The 20,467-nt window shown below is 50.0% G+C and overlaps 1 protein-coding gene across 9 annotated transcripts in view; it reads left to right on the top strand.

Moving 5' to 3' along the window:
• The window catches only part of CSMD2 (CUB and Sushi multiple domains 2), a 610,060-nt gene that overhangs the window by 201,321 nt on the left and 388,272 nt on the right, over positions 1-20,467 (top strand). For all 9 annotated transcript variants that reach the window (XM_045476609.1, XM_045476606.1, XM_045476605.1 and 6 more), the window contains exon 5: positions 12,757-12,964. In XM_045476609.1, coding sequence (XP_045332565.1) covers positions 12,757-12,964 — 208 coding nt within the window. The remainder of the gene's footprint in view (positions 1-12,756; positions 12,965-20,467) is intronic.

The raw sequence follows: 20,467 nt of genomic DNA, 5'->3' as shown, positions 1-20,467 counted from the left end.
CCACTACCTCCCTTCGGTGCTATATCAGCCTTAGCCTCCCAGCTATGATGGCCCAGCTTATCCTGGATTCCCTGGGATTTTCCCCATTTTTAGCTCTGAAAGTCCCATATCCTGGAAATGCCCTAAGTCCTGGGCAAACCGGGACAGTAAGTCACCCTCTTCCAAGCCTATTTCTTTTTTTTTTTTTTTTTTTTTTAGCATTTATTTATTTTTGAGAGACAGAGAGAGAGAGAGAGAGAGAGAGTGAGTGGGGGAGGGACAGAGACAGAAGGAGACACAGAATCTGAAGCAGGCTACAGGCTCTGAGCTGTCAGCACAGAGCCTGATACGGGACTCAATACACGAACCACGAGATCATGACCTGAGCCAAAGTTGGATGCTTAACTGATTGAGCCACCCAGGTGCCCCTTCCCAGCCTGTTTCTTATTGCCCCTCTACCCCATCATAACTGAGTTTATTTCTTTTTTTTTTTTTTTTATTAAAAAAAATTTTTTTTTCAACGTTTATTTATTTTTGGGACAGAGAGAGACAGAGCATGAACGGGGGAGGGGCAGAGAGAGAGGGAGACACAGAATCGGAAACAGGCTCCAGGCTCTGAGCCATCAGCCCAGAGCCCGACGCGGGGCTCGAACTCACGGACCGCGAGATCATGACCTGAGCTGAAGTCGGACGCTTAACCGACTGCGCCACCCAGGCGCCCCTAACTGAGTTTATTTCTAAAGTAATTCCCATTCCTGTAATCTGATGATAAAAATAACATATGATCATTTTTAAATGATCTTATAAAATACGGAAAAGGGTAAAGAAGAAACAAAATTTACCCATTTTAATGATGATTTTTCAGGTATTTCCTTCTCATCTTCTAACACACACTGCAGTATGCATGTATTATGAATATGTGTATAATTGAGATTATCATGCATGCAGATTTTTTAAGCCACCTTTCAATGGCTGTGACATCGCACTGTAGCATTTCCCCAGGCCACCAGGAACACCTAGCATCCCAAAAGCTCGGTCCAGCCTGGTCTCTCCCCCAACTTCCCATTTACTCCTCTGGAGACTGGCCTTTGGCCCCAATATTCTGCATCATGTTGCCAAATCAGATGGGAATTGCTTTGGCCCTGATATTTCTTGACCTCTCAACAGCCTTCTGCACTATTGACCACTCTTTTCTTCTTGAAACTCTCGTCTTTAAATTGTATGGATCCCAGAACACTCAGATATAGGTCTGGGGGGGATCGTTTCAAGGAGTCGAGAAATGATTGGAACATGTAGCTCCCTTTGGGTTCAAGCTTTGCCTTTCTCTTAGAGGCAGGTTTTCTGTAATTACTATCCAAAGACTAGCTTGAGGAGACAAGCTCCCCATTCCCGCTATAAGCATATATCCTTTTTACTATCTACACCAGAGGTGGAAAATACTTGGCACATAGATCTCTTCCCTTGCTCCCACTGCAATGGCAGACATGATTAATTGATCCCAGCACCCTTTCTTGAGCTCACACATGGCAGTGAATTCCTTCCTATGAACAGGCAATCCACAACCAGTCAGTGTGAGTTGCCATCTGCCTCCATGTTTGTTTACTCCTCTTCAGCCATGTTGGCCTGTCTTGGTGGAACCCAAGGGAACTAGAATCTCCCTTCTCGCCTCCCTAAGTCTTCTCTTAGGCCCCTTTTCTAACTTAGGATGTGCTTCTCATCACATGATTGGTATCAGGAATGACCAAACCCATCGGGTGAGACCTTGGCCCCTCCACACCGGTGTGTGGCCCTGAGTGGCCAACCACGGCTAGAAGCTGCTGTCTCCACTCCTCTTGGAGCATCCCTACCCACCCCCTGCCCAGAGGGTGCCACCGTTGAACACTCTGACCTTCCAAGGAGGGGTGTCAAGAGTCGTGACATGATAATAGAATATGAAACCTGATAGTAAATGGAATCAAGTGTTCTAGTTGTGAAACAAAACCCACAATTCTCTTTCCTCCCACAACACTATAAATACCATGCTCTTTTAATATGGAAATGAAAAACAGAGGTAGCCCAAGAATCAGGGGCAGAGGGGCTGTCATCCATCCTGTGCAATATACTTCACGTCAATATCTACCTCAGTAAGGTGGAAATCCACAACCCCGCCCAGTGTCTTCAGGGATCTTCGTCAGCCTCAGCCCTCTCTGAACCTGGAGCTCGACCGCCAGGCCTCAACTCCCTGGGTTCTGCTCTGCTAACTTAGGTCAGGAACTTGGCCTATTTTTCTTCCATTTCTTCCTGTCCTGGGGGAAAAACAAAACAAAACAAAAAGGACAACCCACTGATAAAGGTGTTTGCATGCAGCGCGGCCCTTATTGAAGGTTTGTGGCAACACAGGGAGTCTGCATCCCAGCAAAACAAATGGCTTAAAATGAAAGTCTGAGCAATCATGAGCCTCCAAAGCTTTTGGCCCCTTCTCCCTGGAAGCTTGTCCCTGGCTTCTGTCTTAGCAGCCTTAGACTTCCCTGAGCTCAGACATTGCCCCTCTCATCTTGTTCCAGCCTCCTCCACTTGGTGCCTCTTAACTTTGGCCTCGCTGTGGGACTTGTGTCCACTTAGGCACAAGAGTCCCATTGCCCCTTGACTTGCCCTCTCCTGATAGAAGCATCCCTTCCCAGCCAAGCTATGTAGGCATCAGGTGGTATTGTCCTGAACAAAGGGAGCTTTCACCTGGAAGAAACTTGACTGGCTGTGAAAATACTTTTTTTTATTAATCCACTAGTAAAAGATAAGTGATAAGGGCAACCTCCTGGAGGCTTCCGTTGCTGGGTCGGCTCACTGTCCCCAGTCTAATGCCTGTGTGTCAGGGTGTGGGAGGCAGAGTGGGCTGGGGTAATGGTGCCTCCCCCCAGCACTCACGTCACAGCAGTGGCTCACGGGTGTGGGGTGCCTTTGTGGGGCACGACTGCCTCCCAAGCCTCTCTTCTTCCTCTTTTGGCCTCTTAGGTGATGACCATTCTTTCCCTTAAATGCTGGAGGGCTCAGCATGGCCTCATCTCTAGGAACATCTTACATCTCTTGGAACTTCTCATCCACTACATGGCTTCTAATTGTTGCAGGGAGGTGGCTCTTCAGTCTCTGTCCCCAGCCCCACCCTCTGTCCTACGCTTCAGGTCCACATGGGTCTCAGACTCTACTCAACATTCCCCGGAGAGTGCTTCAAATGGGGCACATCCAAAACCTAACCCTGTCTTCCCAAACCTGCTCTTTTTTCTGCCTTCCCTCGCTCGGTGAAGAGTGTCACCATCCAAGGTGCCCAAGCCAGATGCCCCCTGTACCATCAGCCATCGTGCCCTGGTACATTTCCCTCTGCACCAGCCCTCCCCTCCATGCTTCTGCCAGTGATCTGGGGCCCCGTCTGCTAACATCCAGTGACGAGCCGTTTGCCTTTCCCCCGCCACACGCATCCCAGTCCATTCTTCACTGCTGGAGCAAACTTTCTAAGCCACAGATCTGACAGGATCACTTGCTGCTTAGAATGCCAATAGTGGCTCTCCATCACTGACGGGGTCAAGTTCAGATTCCTGAACATGGACAAGGCCCATCCAGAAAGACTCCCAGGCTGATCTTTCTAAGTCCTCTCTAAGTACCTTCCAATTTAGCCACACCAGAGAATGCCCTCTTTTGGAACACACTGGGGAAGCCAGCCAAGGATGTCAAGTGTGGCTTCCAGAAGGGCTTTGGGTCCCAGAGGCTCCCTGGCATCTGAAGGAGATGAGACGTGGCTCCTACTCAAAGAGACTTGGGGAGCACAGGTGGCTCTCCCACTCTCCAAGCCCCCACGCCTCCCCCGTTCTCTGGGCTTCAGGTCCATTTCTCGTTTCTGATTCACCATGAGCCGCAAGCATAGTCTGAGAAACATCCTCAATAACGCCAGTGATTTTTCTGAAAGTGATTTTCCAAACTGTGCTTCCTTAGGAGACCAAGTTGTATAGGAACTGAGGGTGCTCATCATGTGCCCATGCGATGCCAGGAGCCACGGTCATGCCAGAGTTAACGGTTCATACTCTGGAAGGATTAAAGCCTTTTGGCCTTTTTTCCTCTTGTGTAGAACTCTCAAGGGCTGGCATCTGTGCGTGGATAAACCTCATCCACTGGGCAGTGGTCCGTAAATATTTGCTGAATGAGCGGACGGCCGGATGGGTCTTATTCACCATCAGGATCATGTAAGGCGTACAAGCCCAAAAGGCAAATTCCTGGCCTGGGTCAGCCCACCTGCCCAGCAGCACTGAGTGACACAAACTCTGAGTCCAAGGCTTCCCGGAGCAGGTTGGAGGGCATTGTGTCTCTACGTCAAACAGGAAATGCCACATGCCTGCCCGAAAGGTAGACTCAGTCTGGGGACACGGCCCAGGCTAAGGGGGAGTAGCTGGGATCAGGAGACAGAGCAGGTGTGAGGCTGACCTCCATCGAGGCCCATCCCAAGGCTGCTGGCACTTTGAGGCTTGGTCTAGCTGGCAGAGGGAAGTAGGCAGGGCCCGTGATCCCCCTTTGCTTTGTGTCATTCTGGGTACATCCACCCTAGGAGTCTCCGAGCTTTGTGGAACCAATTTGAATCACAAGAAGGAAGACCGTGTGGGTTTCAGCAAAATGGCCCCTGACTTGTGAGGGGCATTGGCCCTGGAGCAAAGAAGGCTGCGTGGGGGAAGGAACAGGGTTCAGATGTGCTGGGTGCTGAGAGGCAGGTGGAGAGAAAGCAGCCTGAGCGAGAAATGCTTGGCCTCAGAGGTTCAAGCCAGTTGCAGCGGGCCGTCCCCTGACAGGGAAGAGGGCACTGGTCTGCAGAAGCTCAGACTGCAAGTGTCAAGCTGCATTCCAGATATTGGAGCCCCGAGGGAGGAACCTGCAGAATGCGAGATGGAGGCAGTGTGCTGGGCGCGGAAGGAGCATGGGGTCAGACAGGCCCAAGTCAGCTCTGGCGGTCCTGTGCCAGCTCAAAGCTGCGTGTTGCTAAGTCTCCCCGAGTTTCCAAGTGGGGAACACGAGCAGCAGCCTTGAAGGTTACTTATTCACTCAGGATTCGGCAGCTTTTCATGCACGCCTACTGTGTGCCACCGTAGCGCCGTGTGCTACTGAGTTATGAACTCAATCCTTAGTTGCAAAGTGCCGATTGTTGGATATTTACCATTCTAGATACAGAGAACTGCAGCGACGAAAAGTCAGACCAGATCCATGATCTCGTGGGGTTTACATTTGAGCAGCTGGGAGGCAGAAAACAGATAAAAATCAAATAAACAAATTTCAGATCATGAGGGAAATGAAGCAGCTAGTGACAGGAAGGCTACTTTAGATGGAGTTGTCAGGAGGGGACTCTCTGAGGAGGTGACATCTGAACTGAGTCCTGAATGATAAGAGGGGCTTGTTATATGAAGACCAGGGGAAGGGCATCCCCAACAAGAGGAACAGCTGGTGTGAAGGTCCTGGGGCAGGAGAGAGTTTGACGTGTTAGAGAAATAGAACACAGTCCCCTGTGGCGAAGTTGAATGGGGGAGAGGGGTTGCTATGGTGGAGCAGGACAAGAAGTTCAGGTTTGGTTCTAAGCTCAGGAGGGAGTCAGGGAAGAATTTTAAGCTCAGGCATGGTGCAGTTGAATCTACTTTTTTAAAAAGATCCTTCTGGATGCTAGGATGAGAGGGATTGTAGTGGGCAAGAGGTGCAACCAGGAGGGCCAGTTAGGAGGCAGCTGTCACAGGCAAGCAGACTGGAGATTCTGCATTTCGGTCAGGGGTGGCCATGGCAGAGATGGAGGGGAGATTGGGACCGTGGTTTGGGGGCATGGCCAATAGTCTTGCTGTTGGAACAAAGGGTCAAGGTTGACTCCTAGGCTCTTTCCAGATGCTGGCAGGGTGGGGATGTCGATAACCGAGATGGGGATGACTGGGACAGGGCGTGGGGGGCATGTGCCCTCAGGGGAATCAAGAGCTCATTTTGTCCAGGTAAAGTCTGGGATGTCCATGAGACATCCAAGTGGGGGGATTAATTCTGTGGCTGGGTGGAGTTCTGAGCTGAAAAGAGGAAGGCGAGGGATACGAGACCCTAAGGTGGCAATGCAGATGGCAGAGGGGGTCTGGGAGCCGCACGCTGGGCCCCTTTGACTGATCATATACACAACATTTAGAAAGCACCACTTGTCATCCAGGCAGTGAGGACCTTGTGGAATGCACCATGGCTCCCAGATACCGTTCCTAACTATGGGGTTCCTCTCCTACCACTGGAGTCACCAGTCCTCTAATCACCTTTGTCATCACTGTTGCTATAGCAGAACCATCCAGAATGTGCTCTGGAGTCCAATTACCTGGATTCAAATCCTGGCCTTCCCACTCATGCCCACTAGCTGAGTGACCTTGGGCTTGTTACTCAACCTCTCTGTGCCCTGTTTTTCTCACCTGTAAATAGTAACAGTACACTACTCAACTCATAAGGTGGAAGTGAGGTTCGAGTTGATCAATGTCATGCGTGCAGCAGAAGGCCTTGCTCGTAGTAATGACTCAGGGAGCATTAGCTGTTGTGATTCTGACTGCCACGGCCACTGCTGGCTGGCATTTATCAAGCACTATGTGCCAGACCCTGCCCTCTCTAATTTAATCCTCACAGGATCCTCACAGAAACCCCTGGAGGTTAAGATTTTGTTCTTCCCTATTCCACATGAGGGAACTGAGGCCTGGAGAGGCGAGGTACTTTGCCTGTGGTTGCACAGCTGGAGGGTAGTGGAGCCAGGATTCTACCCAAGTCCATGTGTCTACCAGCCACGTTCTTGACCATCATGGTCTGCGGCAGACCAGGACGATGGCCTGTGAGCCCTGATAGGAGACTCATGATGACACGGGTACTTCCAGAGCTCCAGCTTGGTGGCCCAGGGCCTGAGAGCTTGATCCTCATAGGTGATCCTCGTAGGTGCACCCCCTGATGAGTCCACCTGGCCAGGGACTTCCTGCTCTCCCGTGGTTCCCCCTTGACCCTCCTCAGGGAAGGGGCCCGAGGTTGTTCTGCTGGGCAGATGCCGCTACAGGTAGGGAGCCAGGGGCTGCCGGGGGCTACTTTCATTCTTTTTTCTTTTTCATTCTTTTTTAACGTTTATTTATTTTGCACAGAGCCCAGCGCAGGGCTCAAACTCATGGACCACAGGATCATGACCTGAGCCCAAGTCGGACACTTAACCACCGAGCCACCCAGGCACCCCTGCGATTTCCTAATTTTAAAAAGGGGTGTCCTTGATAAAGCCAAGGATAAGGGGGCAGAACCCCAAGCCCCCAGAAGAGGGCACTGATGAGACCAAGCCCCCCCCCCAACACTGAGCCACAAAGCACGAGGAAAAGGGGGAGCATGGAGGCTTTAGGGCAGTCACACCCTGGCTCCCTTTGCCTCACACCTGAGTTGTCAGATGTCAGCTTCTCCCCTAGGGCCTATGGGGATTTTTGTTTTCTCTGAGGCGGAGTAGCCTGGAAGCGGAACTGAGGACAGGAACTGAAGCAGACGGAGTGGAGGAACCCAAAGCTTGCAGGCCTCCAGGCTTGTGCACTGGCGCTGGCCTGAAATGCAGGCAGGGGAGGAGCAAGATGGAGGTTCCGCCGTCCCTACTGAAATTTGTGGGTCACCGGAGAGTTAGCAGACATCCAAGGGGGCCGAGGGGTAGTTCTCTAAAATTATATAGTTAATTGAAGGAATTTCAGTGGAACTTAAAGTCGATCATAAATAACGTCATAAACTTGGAAGGGCGACTCTCAGCATAACACCTGCACCTTCGAACATAAATGACTTAATGGCGGTGCGGAAGGCCCGTTCCCAGAGAAGGAGGAAGTGTACATTAATATTTAGGAAGTGTACGTTAATATTTTAGGATCGTGGTATCAGCTGAGGGTTTATTTTATGGCTCTGAAGTTGTAACCATGAAATATGGTGCCTTGTTTAAAGTATGAGAAAATCTCCAAACAACTTTTGGAGCATCTTCAATCAACACAGGATGGTTCGGGAGCAAGGGTGTCGGAGAAACCCGAGAGGCAGGCATGACAAAATGTAAAGGTGCCACCTTCCAAGGAGGGGACTGGCGGCTCCCCCCAGAGGCCCTCAAGCTCTTGAGTCCTCAGTTCCAGCATGGTCTAGAAATCATTGACTATCATGAGGAGCTTTGAAGATCTCGGGATGGCTTTACCAGACTGCTTTCAAGCAGGAACATAGGGTGTCATGAAAGAGGCCACAGTTCTCATACCTGGGAGATCCACCTGGATTCCCGATTCCCCCCGTGCACTGTGTGACCTTAGGGAAATTACTTAACCTCTCTGAACTTCAGTGTTCTGTTTCATTTCTTTGTTCAACAGATGTTTACTAAGTGCCTGCCATTTGAGAAGAAGATTGGTGAATGCCGGGGCCATTTTTATTTCTTTAGAGATGAATGGCCTCAAGGCTCCATTAAACCCTTTGCTTAATCCCAACAGTCCTTTGTACTTCCCAGCAGGAGAGTACTGCTCCTGAAGTTCTGGGTCTAGAGGCAAAGGTGTGTTGTTCTGAAAGACATTTCTTAAGGTGAAACTTACAACTCACACCTAGAGCAAACTTCCAAAAGCCCCTGACCATGGAGGCTCCCGGACCGCAGAAGGCACTTAGAAATGGCGATGAGGGGCTGGATGCCATGGAACCTCAGTGACTGAGGAGGCCTGTGCCAGGCCTGCTGCCCACGGACATGGTCCCTGCTCTAGTGGAGTTTACAGTCTAGACATTAGATAAATGGCCTAACTGACCGACTAATTTGGGGAAATAATTCATTATGGGAAAGTATGTCATGCTTTGAAAACATAAGATAGGGGGAAGGGGTTTCTGTATCTGGAAAGATCCTTGAGGAAGTGACACTTAGACTGGGACCTAAAGGCTGAGGAGGGGCCAGCCAGGGAAGAAGGGAGGTAGGGAAGAAGATTCCAGAAAGAGAAAATGGCACTTTCCAGGTCCTGGAACAGGGAGATGCTTGATACATCAGAAGAACTGGGAGGAGGCCAGTTTGGTGGCAGGAAAGTAGGCAGGGAGAGACTGGTAGGAGGCAAAGCTCTGTAAGGTCCTTATAAGCCACAGATATTCTATTCTATCCTGAGTGACAATAAGAGTTATTGAAGGTTCTTACGGAGAGGAGTGGCGTCCTCAGGTCTGTGTTTCCAGGATCACTCAGGCTTCTGGTGAAGAATGACAGGCTAGAGCAGGAGGGATATTTGGAGACAAGGAAAGAGGCCTCATGGCTGTGGTTGACTTGGATCATGACATGGCTTTGAGTGGAGCAGGTGCAAGGCAGATGAGAGGCCCATCAAGAACCACTTACAAGGAGGGACGGGGTTTGGTCCCTGGCTACGTGTGGCGTGTGGGAGAGGTTGCCCGTGGCCCCAACCTCTGGCGTGAGACATTGGGTGGATAGCACTGACAGTCTCTGGGAAGGAAACACCAGAAGGTCAGGTTCAGTGGGAGGAGAGCACCAGGTGGTCTTTGTTGGGCTGAGGCTGACAACAGTGTAGGATGTCTTAGAATTCCAAGAACTACGGAGAGGCTGCCGAGTCTCCCCCCATCACCTGCTCCCCTCCAACATTGCCTGCTGCTGTGCGGCCCACCAGGACCCGTGGGCCCGAGCAAGTGGGACAGTGTGGACCCAGGGCTTGCCGCTCTGTCCTGCACCCCTGACACTGCTCCCTCGCCCCCCCACTCCGCCCCCAGGCTTCCTGACCCTGACCCTGACTGCTCTTACACAACTTCCTTTCCGGTGCATTTGCTTTTGCCTGCTGATCGTTAAATGTCACTTCTTCCCGGGTCTTCTTTACTCCCCTGGAGCCAGAGTTGCTCTTCCTCCTGCTGACTCCCGGCCTCGCAGGCCCCCTGGGCATCTCTCCTGCCCTCTCTCCATGGGCATCACCACCTGTTTACAGAGTGCAGAGGGGCGGTGGAGGAGGGCCATCACCATCCCACAGAACTGCTTCTCCTCTGGGGCCCCTGTTTACCCAAATAGCATCATAGTCTGCCCTGCTGCCCTGTTAGAGACCTCCACGTCCTCTCTCCCTCCTCCTCTCCTTTGCTGACCACTCACAGGTGGAGACTGCGTCCTCTCCCTTCTCCTCATCCTGGCTCTTGAATCCTTTCTGTTCCTTCTCTTCCTCCCACTGCCGTTGCCATTCATTCAGGTTTTGAAGATTAGACCAACCTCTTCACTATCCAAGTTGGCATATAGAAGTAGGCACATTCTCTTGAAATGGACCTTGACTTGGTAGAATGACATTAACGAGACTAGTTGCGGACCACTGAATAAACTCACCTTGACCTCCATCCCACGATGCTTCTGCATACCCAGCCATCAGCTCCATGTCACACCAGGACATCCCACATACATACTCAGCCCTGGGATCCAAAACTGAACCCCTGCTTGCCTTCCCCACCACAAAGCAGCCCCCTCCTGGGTCCCCTGCCACAGGAGACATTTTTCAGCCTACAGATTCTCATGCCCCAAACCTGGAATTCATCCCTCACAACTGCCAAGTCCTATAGATTCTGCTTCCTAAATCTCTCTGAAATCAGTGCTCTTCCCACTGTCCCCATCCATGGCCTCAGCTCAGAGCTCATCTGGCCTCCTCCAGACTTCGGTGACTTTGTCCTACCAAAAGCATCCTGCCCACTCCCGTGATTCAGACCTCCTCCATGCCACAGCCCCAGGGATCTTTCTAAAATGCAAATTTAATCATATCCCTTCACTACCTTTGATTCTCAAGACGAAGGGGAAGGAAAAGGAGAACTTAGCATTTGCTGGGCATCTCCATGCGCCAGCCCCTGGCTGATGTTAGGTACCGTCACATTAACGATCCCCGTCAATTATCACAGCAAACCATTGTTCAGAGAAGCAACGTGAAACTGCTGGAAATAAATCTCCCAAGGTCGCATGGCTGGGGAACATGGAGCCTGAATTCAAACCTAGACCTTCCTGACCCCCAAATCCATTTTATTTCCAATAGAGTCCACTGCTTCCAAGTCTTCTTGGCCATGTTCTCTGTCAGGGGCTCCTTCTACATGTCCATTACCATCACCCATCCTTCCTCTCTCTTCGCTGTCTGATAAGCCATCCAGAGCTACTTATCTTGCACATGTCTTGTGATTTTGTGCTTCTGTGCTTATGACATCTGTGCCCCTGTTTTCTTAAGTGCCATTCCCTTTCTTCTCTCCCTAGGGAACTCCTATCCATCCTTCAAAATCCAGCTCTACTGGCATCTCCTCTGTTAAGTTTTCCTAAATCGACTCACCCACGCAAAGTAACATCTTGCTTTATCTATGTCCTCCAAATATGAACTGTACTCCTGGGAGATAGTGTATTGGTTAAGAGTACAGGCCCTGGAATCGATCTACAGGGCTTAGAATCCCAGCTCCTTTAGTCGCTATGAGCTGTGTCACCTTTGGCAAGTAACTGAATCTCTGTGTGCCTTGGTTTCCTTACCTGCAAAATGGGAATGATACTTCACAGGGTCACAGGAAGGATTCAATGAAATATGTAGCGTAGTTAGAATAGTACCTGGTGTAGTGTAGGCGCTCAATAAATATTAGCTTTTATTATTCTTATTCTGCTGCTCCTGGTACACATTTGAACCCGGGTATTGCATTTTTTTCTCTCTTCATCAGTTAGTCCACACCTCTAATACAGCATATGCTAAGTGTAGTGTAATCACTTACTTGCATACAGGCGCCAGGACAACAGGCTTAAAGTTTGGATAACTTCTCACTGTGTCACCCAGCTAGTGAGTATCAGGGAAAGGATTCAAACCGGGGTCTGCAACAATTCAAAAGCCAGTGTTCTTAACTATTCTATGTCAGAGCATGTTTCCCAGATCATTTTTTCTGAATATCGAGTCTCAGCTGGGATTTCGGCTGGAGCAGTGAGACTGCCAGGTTCTGGGGCAGGATGAGTAAAACATGGTCCCTGCCCTTGGGGATTCCTGGTGGAGCTCAGAACCAGAGTGGAAGACAGATGTATGAACAGATCACTCAGCACAAAGTACCGTGTCTGAAGTCGGACCGCTGCTGCGGGAGCCCAGAGGAGAGAGCGGTCACTAAACACTTGGGGGAATGAGGCTTTACCAAGAAGTGGCATCAGAGTTGGATCTCGAAGCCTGAGGAGAACTGCTCTGGACAGAGGGCATCCTTGGCAGAGGGAACGGGGTGATCAAAGACCAGGAGGCCCGACCATGCGGGGCGCCAGGACAGAGCTGGCCTGCAGACAAGGAAGGGCCAGAGGAAGGATGATGGAGGTCGGGCCTGGCAACCCTTTGACTTTTGCCCCAGGGTGCTGGGTTGAGTTTCACCACATCGGAGTGTTCCTAAGATCTGGTGGGAAGAGATGTCCTATTCACCACAGTCGTGACCGTGGAAATGTGGCAGCTGGCTCATGGCAGGGCAGTATATGTGGTACTCGGAATGTCAGAGTTCAAACCCCAGCTCAGTGGTTGTGTGACCTTAGGTAGCTGACTTAACCTCCCTGGGCCTTGGTTGGCTCATCTTTCAATGAGAACAACACTATCTGAAATCCTCAGGACAGGGCCTGGCACATGGTAAGGGCTATGGAAGTGTTTGGTACCACTATTACTAGGCCAATTCAGACTAGGATCTTGGTCCATCCTGCCTGTGCATCACATTCTGGGACCCTCTATGCCTGTCACGGGTGAAGGCCACGAGTGCCAGGACCTGGGAACCAGACCACCTCACCTGAACCTCTTCTCTTTGCACCCGCAGCGGATGATGCCTGTGGCGGGACCCTGCGCGGCCAGAGCGGCATCATCTCCAGCCCCCACTTCCCCTCGGAGTACCATAACAACGCCGACTGCACGTGGACCATCCTGGCCGAACTGGGAGACACCATCGCCCTGGTCTTTATTGACTTCCAGCTGGAGGACGGTTACGACTTTCTGGAAGTCACGGGCACCGAAGGCTCCTCCCTATGGTAAGCACACTGTCGCATCCCCTCCTTGGTCCCCCGGAAAACTGTGGCTCACCCACAGTCTCCTTGGCATCTGGGCCTGCAGTCTGAGGCCCCTTGGCCACATCCTGATGAGTTGATGGGTTTGGTTCTCATCATAATGAAAACTCACTGCACGTTTTTAGAACCAGGGTCCATTTTTACAGAGATTTTGATACCCAATGTGATGTGCATCCTTGCTGAAGAATTTCATGATGGGCCTTGGTGGAGTAACTTGCACTGAGACTGAAACTGTCCTGGTCTGAGGGTGTGGACAGGGTCTCCGTGCAATGATCTGAAGTACTGTTCCATCTCTGCAGGGCGTATTCAAAGCATCCAATGAAGGGAATAGAATCTTAAGTGGAAATTCCCACTCCCGGGGCCCTGCGAAGGAAGGGCAAGGCATTCTGCTGAAGTTTCTGATGGGAAAGACTAACCTCCCTGTCGTTCTGGCTTTACTAAAATGCACAGGCTTTTCTGTGGTGTGCCCCACCCACCATGGAGACTCTCGATGATGATGGGTTCAGGAGTGGAGGGATGACGAGACTTATCAGCCCCAGTTGCTGGTACTGTCCGAGATTTAGATGCACAGGACATGCCCAAGCAAGGGCTGCCTTTGGGAAATGTTCAACTCTGTTTGGGTGACAAACTTTGAGTGGTGGTGTGGCACTTAGAATATCCTCTCTTATTCTCCTTGTGGCTGTGTTATCAGGCTGAGGGCACAGGGGGACCTGTGTCAGCATACCAGGTGCCCACAGAAGGATGTGTCCAGATGTGCTTCAGACAAGATATGGCATCTTGCAGACTTCCATTGCTGCACGGGGGAAGGCAGGACTCAGGGCCTGGGGATGAGGGCAAATGCGGTGTCCCTGAGGATTCTGAGGGACTCAGAAAGTGGGTAACTGCAAGATTTGGGGTAGGATAGCTCCTGGAAGGAGATGTGGCAGTCAGTGTGAATGGGGAGGAGGGGAGGGAGAGGGAGCAGGGGCACATTTCCTGAACACCTCTTTTAGACCAGGTTTCGTGCCTTGTGATAGAAACACCAGTTGTGTAAGACATGGTCCTTTGAGGGTGAGAAAATCAGACAGACCCATGGCAGGAGCCAGTTATGACTATTTCAGAGGCAAAAATGGGAACAGATTCCTTCCAATATGGACTCAGAGATCTGGGGACCAGTGTAGCCCGGAGAACTCAAATTTCCTGGTATGGTGGAAGGCGATCTGACCTGGGAGTCAGAAGACCTTGGTGTCGTAAGCTTGTCCAGTGAACTTGGCCAGATCATTCACTACCCTGGATGGGGGGTTGAGAGAAGCGCATGTGAGCCAAGGACAGACCGCTGTGTATAAGTGGCTATTCCGTCAACTAGTCTGGGACAGCGGCTGGACATTTGGGGCTACGAGCGGGGATGAAAGCCCGGGTGACCCTCTTCTGCACTGGAATCCCAGTGACCTGGCAGCCTGGAGGCCCTCTGTCCCCCTACCCCTCTTTGTTAAATACCTATTTTTATCATTGTAAATGTAATGCATATGCTTCTTGTAGAAAACAGAGGAAATATAAAAAGGTATGGAGAAATGAATAAGAAATATTAAAATTTTGATATATTCTCCTTTGGCCTTTTTGCTTTGCTTGGAGCAAGCTAGCTGCCTATTTATATATATTTTAATATTACAAAATTCAGATCTGAAAATCTATCTGTAGTTATATATTTTTAACTTAGCATTATGTAATGAAAATTTTCCCTGTATTATGGCAGAGGCTTCCAAAACATAATAGGTGTGATAATAGCATCGTTTATTGAGCATTTATTGTCAGCATGTCCTAGTTTGGTTCTAAGCTCTTACAGCAATAATTTCATCTTTCCTCATAGAAACTTCATGAAGTAGGTAGCATCATTTTCCTCCTTTTACAGGTGAGAAAAGTGAGGTCCAGAGAGGTTATGTCACTTGCTTGAAGCCATACAGCTGATAAGGAGCAGAACGAGGCTTCAGCCCCAGGAGAGTTGGACTTGAAAGGCCATCTCTGTAGCCATGGCAGCATGTCACATCCTGCTCCATTTGTGAAGGGTCGCCAGGGCTGTGTGGCATGCTCTCGTAAGAAGGACACAGTGTACTCATCAGATCTCTTAGTAGGTCGTTCCCAAGGTTTCACTTGGATGAGCAGATGCCACGATGAATAGCACTGCCGGGTCTGGCTCTTCCAGCCCCAAGGCCTCTTCGACTCACTTGTTTACCCGTGGGCCAAGCAGTTTCCCACAGCCTCTGCCCCCCCAGGTGTGAATCCACACATTGTCCAAACTTCTGGAGTGAAACAAATCTTAAAGACTATTCCTTTTCCTATTAAGTCACTCAGTGGGGGAAGGAATTAAGCGGAGGAAATCGTTAGGGGAGTCATTCAGAACTCTTCGCTATAAGATTAAGTTATAATTATTTATAGGGTTGGTGTCGCCATTTCCAGCCAGGATGCATTTGTTGTTCTAATTTATACTTGCATAGCAATTATGGATAAACAAACTTGGAGGCTCGGGACGTGTGTGCAAAGAACCCGCTTTCTCCCCTGCCCCTCTCCTTTATGGATCCCTGGATCCCTGTGAACTGTGAAGCTGCTGGTTTATGAGTTGCTACTTTATATCACCGTGCATTAAGATTTTAAGATGTTTTCTTGAGTTCTGTGCCAAGCCATAGAAAGACTGCAGATCCTGTTAGAAAAGATGAATGTGAACAACTGGGCATCCCTTCACCTATTGAGAAGACAGAGATACCTTCGAGACAAAAAAATCCACTACCTCCTTTACCAGATAGCAGATTCCCACTGATTCAGGGTTGTGGGTGGGGCATGGAATGTTCCTGACTCAGTTTCCACACTCTCCTCCCCAATGGGCCAAGAGCAGGAGACTTTTAATTGGGGGTTCCGGTTGTTTGGATTTTGCAGGCAAGTAAAATTGCCAAACAATTGAGGAAATGGAGGGCTGATATATATATATATATTTTTTTTTTTTTAATTTTGCCAAGTGAGGACATTAGAAAGAAACCTGCCAACTCCTCAGAACGTTATTTCATAAAACAAAGGACAATTCAAAGCCAAAAACGTAGCAGGATATAATCAGTTGGCAGCTATGCGCTGGCGCGGAGGAAGGCAGGTGGGCGGAGCACACAGAAATAGCGGTGTGTGCCCGGAACCACAGAGCACGTGGTGTGCGTACATCAGCCAGCGCACTGCTTCTTCCTGTTTCCCGGTCCCTGAGTGGCCACAGGGAATCCGGCAGTACACGTCTTGGACAGGAAAAGGCTGTTAGGATGGTGAGCGCTGAACCCTGTAACTATGACATGTTGAGAGGTCCCCAAGTATTTTGGATGTACTCCCTCTGGTGTTAATTGCTTTTTTAAATTTCGTTTTAACTTTTATTTTGTGACTGACCGTGAGCAAAAGCTGGGTTTGAACTGAAAGTTACAATCCAGATAGTGTATTTGGATTCCTCCCCAACTGCATGCGCACGCGCGCGCGCGCACACACACACACACACACACACACACACACACACACATCACCCTTGACACATGCCCCTCCAAGTCACCACCATATATTGCGCCACATCAACCGCTCTTACGCATATGCTCTTCTGTCTCTAGTTCACTGAACTCAGTTTAGGGACCAGGTACTCTCTCACTGATCCTTCTTGGTGCGAGGGATGGGGGTGGGCAGCTTTATTCTGCTCTGACCAAGTCAGTTGGCTCTGTCCTTCATGGAGCCCCATTCCTTCTCCTCAAATGCTAGGAAAAACTCTCACCGTTGCTAAAGTTCCTCCTGAGGCCTCTGGACTTTTTCAGATGGCTGGGACTGGGGTGGGTGGTGGTGCAGAACTGGGGTTTAAAAACTCAGTTTTTTATGGCCCTGGGTTCTGTGTCCCTGGAGGGTAGCAGGATCATGTTATAACAAGTACAAGCAATTGCCAGCCCATTATACAGCTGGCCTCTCCATTGTGGAGAAAATCAATGAATTAAAGCCCACCGAGAAGACACAAGAGCTAGAATCTCTGCTCTCCTTCCTCTGCCTCATGCTTGACACTCTCCATTTGAATCTCTCCAGGCTCTTCTTCTGGGGCTACAAGGAAGGAGAGAAAGCCAGATGTCCCCTCCAAGAATAGGAGAGGGGGTCTGTGTATCTTGGCATCTAACTGAGGAGAGAGCAGGTCTGGGAGCCAGACAGACTTGAGCTCAAAACCCTGATCCACCTCTTAGTGGTTGTTAAAGCCTATTTACTTGCCTCTGAGTCTCAGTTTCCACATCTGAAAAATGGGGCTCATCACACCAGCCTACAAAGCATGTTGAAAGGGCTGCACACGTAAACTGCTGCCTGGCTCACAATGGAGATGATACTCCTGGGATGGCGACCAGAGTCAGGGGCTCACCCTTTGAAGGGAGGAGGATAAGTGAGGCGTCTCCAGCAGCCCAGAGCCTTGGTGGCCCCATTCTTAGTGATCCCCCTGAGGCCGTTCTTCCCAGCCTGGCAGCTCAGAGGCCTCTCACTGGGCAGGAAGGCACAGCCTGGTCACCGCAGCTGATTCAGCTCCCCAGGGAATTGCCTGGAAACCCAGGTAAGGAGGACTGGGTCAGACCGGAGGATGTCCTTGCAAAGGTCAGAAGAGAGGGTGGTGATTTCGTTGAAACTGCCTTCCCAGAGCTGCAATTTTTGGGCACGTTGCAGGCAGCATCACCCCTTCTCGCCTGGACCCAGCCCCAGACTGACCAGTTAGCTGCCTTGTCCGAAGAGCGGAAGAAGAGTGGACTGCTGCAGCTACAGTGGCTGCTCGGTGCAGGCTAGGAGCAGGGGACACTTCACCGGGGTACAGGCACAGCACCTGCTCCCCGGGGCCTGCCACGTAGGGGAGAAGGAGCAGAGAGTGTGGAGAAGACAGGGGACCACTGTACCGGACCCAGAGAGGAGGCCCATCTCTGCCCGGCATCATCTCGCTGCTGCATAATTCAGTTGGGCCTTCGTCTCTCCTTTGCTCCTTCTCTTTCTCTGCTTCTCTCCTTTGCTAGGTGGCAGTTTCCTCCTATAGCAGGAAGGGCAGGCAGGGCCTGACCTGCACTCAGAATTGAAGCCATCTTTTCCCTGGGGGCTTCCAGAAGTGTGTTTGTGGTGGGGAGGCTGGTAGAAGGAGTCCATAGCTCCTTCCCACATGAGGGGTTTCTGTGCAGACCCTAGAGCCTCTCCACCATCTTCTTGGCTCTCCCGCTGTGGGTCAGTCTCTGCCAGTGATTCCCAGCCTCTCTTCCTTGCCCCTTTCAGTGTACTTGGACTCCCATTCTTAAATTTTTCACTATTTGACTTTAGAGAAGAGCATGCCAGCTGGGGAGAGGGGCAGAGAGAGAGAGAGAGAGAGAGAGAGAGAGAATCTTAAGCAGGCTCCATGCTCAGCATGGAGCCCAATGTGGGGCTTGATCCCATGACCCTGGGACCATGACTTGAGCTGAAATCAAGAGTCAGACGCTCAACTGATTGAGGCAGCCAGGCGCCCCTGGACTTCCATTCTTTATTTGTTTCACTCGGGTCATTTGCAATCTGCCTGTGCATTCTCTGTGTCCCCACCCCCAAGCCAAGCCCCGTGGACCTCTATGTGATATATTTGCCTCCACCAAACCTTTAAGTAGGAAAGGAAACAAGGCACACTGCAGGAAGCTGCCCTCCGGTGGGAGGAGCAAGGCCCTAATGTGGGGCTGCATTTGAGACAGACCTCACAGCGTGGGTGCTATCTGGATGTGGGAGGGGAGGAGGCAAGGAGAACATTATCCCCGGGCTGTAGCCTGGCATCCCACCCCAACAGGAGCTCCCCTGATCCCTGGGATACAGGTCCAGGAAGTGGTCCCAGGATTCTCTCCACTGTGCACCCACCCACCTTGCCTCTGAGCCTACCTGGCCCCTCTGCCCAGAGAACATAGAGGAAACTCTGCTGTACTGTCTGGATTTCCTGCCCCGGGGCCACCCCATAGACCCCGGCTGTTTCTAGAAAGAGAATTTCCCTGGAAAGCAGGTTCAGCCTACTCTCTGGATCCAGCTCTGAGATTTTTCTTTGCTTTGTTCCCCTTCATTTTTTTTTTTTTTGCTTTTGTTTTTGTAGGTGGAGATACAAAAATTCTCGTCTACAGACATTCAGTTTGAAAATTTTGCTAGCAACATTCTTTTTCCTCTTTGAAAGACTTTGGTTTAATTATTAAGCATTTTACACATGAAATTTGAGCCAACTAGAACCATTTGATCTCAGCGACTTTTAACTAGATATTTCATTCAGGAGTCATTAGATTCAGATATAATTAGAATGAGAACAGCATGCCAATGGGGATTTGTTAATAATAACTATTCACTTATTTATTCATTCACATGTACTTTATCAAACCATTGGTTTAGATCATTTACATTCTTTGTTACTTTTCCCCTATTTATTTTCAGTAATCATTTATTGAGAGCCTTCTATGAACTAGGCTCTCCTAGGTGCTAGGGAGACAAAGACACAGTCCTATCCCCAAGGAGTTGTTTATTCCCTCCACAAATGTTTATGTAATAGCCGTGTATCATGCTGGACCCTGGAGCTCACAGTCAGGGTGAAGAAGCAGAATATAATTAAATGCTTGACAATATCATATGTTAGATGCCTTTACTAAAAGGTATAAAGAAGCTCCCATAGAGACTGAAAAGAAAAATGTAATGGTATTCTTTTGGTTCAAGAAATAGATACCCACCTCCAGCTGACTCAAGCTAAAAAGGGAATGTGTTGGCTTCTGTAACTGAAAAGTCGAGGGATTGGCTTCAGGGACTGCTGGATCAAGGTATGCAAATAATATTATCAGAATGTGTTTCTCTCCCTCCCACAGCTTTGCTCTCTTATGTGTCAGCTTCCTCAGGCATGCTTTCCCCATGAGGGAGCAAAGGCAACCACCATCAGCTCTCTCCATTCTGCTGGTTTAGCAATCCCAGCAAAAAGGAAGCTTCTCTTTCCCGATGGTTCCCACAAAAGCCCTAAGATGAACCTCGATTGGACCAGATTGAACCATGTGCTCAGGCTGCAACACCAGTGTCCACAGAGAGTGTTCTCACTGACCAGGCCCAGGCCACATGACTATCTGTCCTGCTCAAACCCCCTGGCCGGGAGTGGGGGAGGGGTGGTTCACCAAAGGAAAATTGGGTCACTGAGAAAGTCTTCCTATCATGATGGGAGGGGCTGCTAGAAGGACTCAGATGAATGAATCCCAGAAGGGGTGACTTTCGAATTCAACGCAGGAACTAGAGTTTGCCAGTGTCACAGAGCAGGAAAGGACCCTGGTATGTGGGAGGCATTGCAAGTGGGTGCAGGGTAGGCACAGGGAGAGTGTGGGTCAGTAAGAACCTTGTCCTATGTTCATAAGCTGGGTGGGGATTCCAGAGACTGTAGAAGGCAATGGAAGTGTTCTAAGCGGAGATGTAACATAGTCGCTCTGAGTTTTAATTGGGTCC

This window comes from Leopardus geoffroyi, chromosome C1, assembly GCF_018350155.1.
Source record: "Leopardus geoffroyi isolate Oge1 chromosome C1, O.geoffroyi_Oge1_pat1.0, whole genome shotgun sequence".
NCBI classification, from domain to species: Eukaryota; Metazoa; Chordata; class Mammalia; order Carnivora; family Felidae; genus Leopardus; species Leopardus geoffroyi.
The sequence above is the reverse complement of the archived record's forward strand: the minus strand, read 5'-3'. Positions and strand labels throughout refer to the sequence as shown.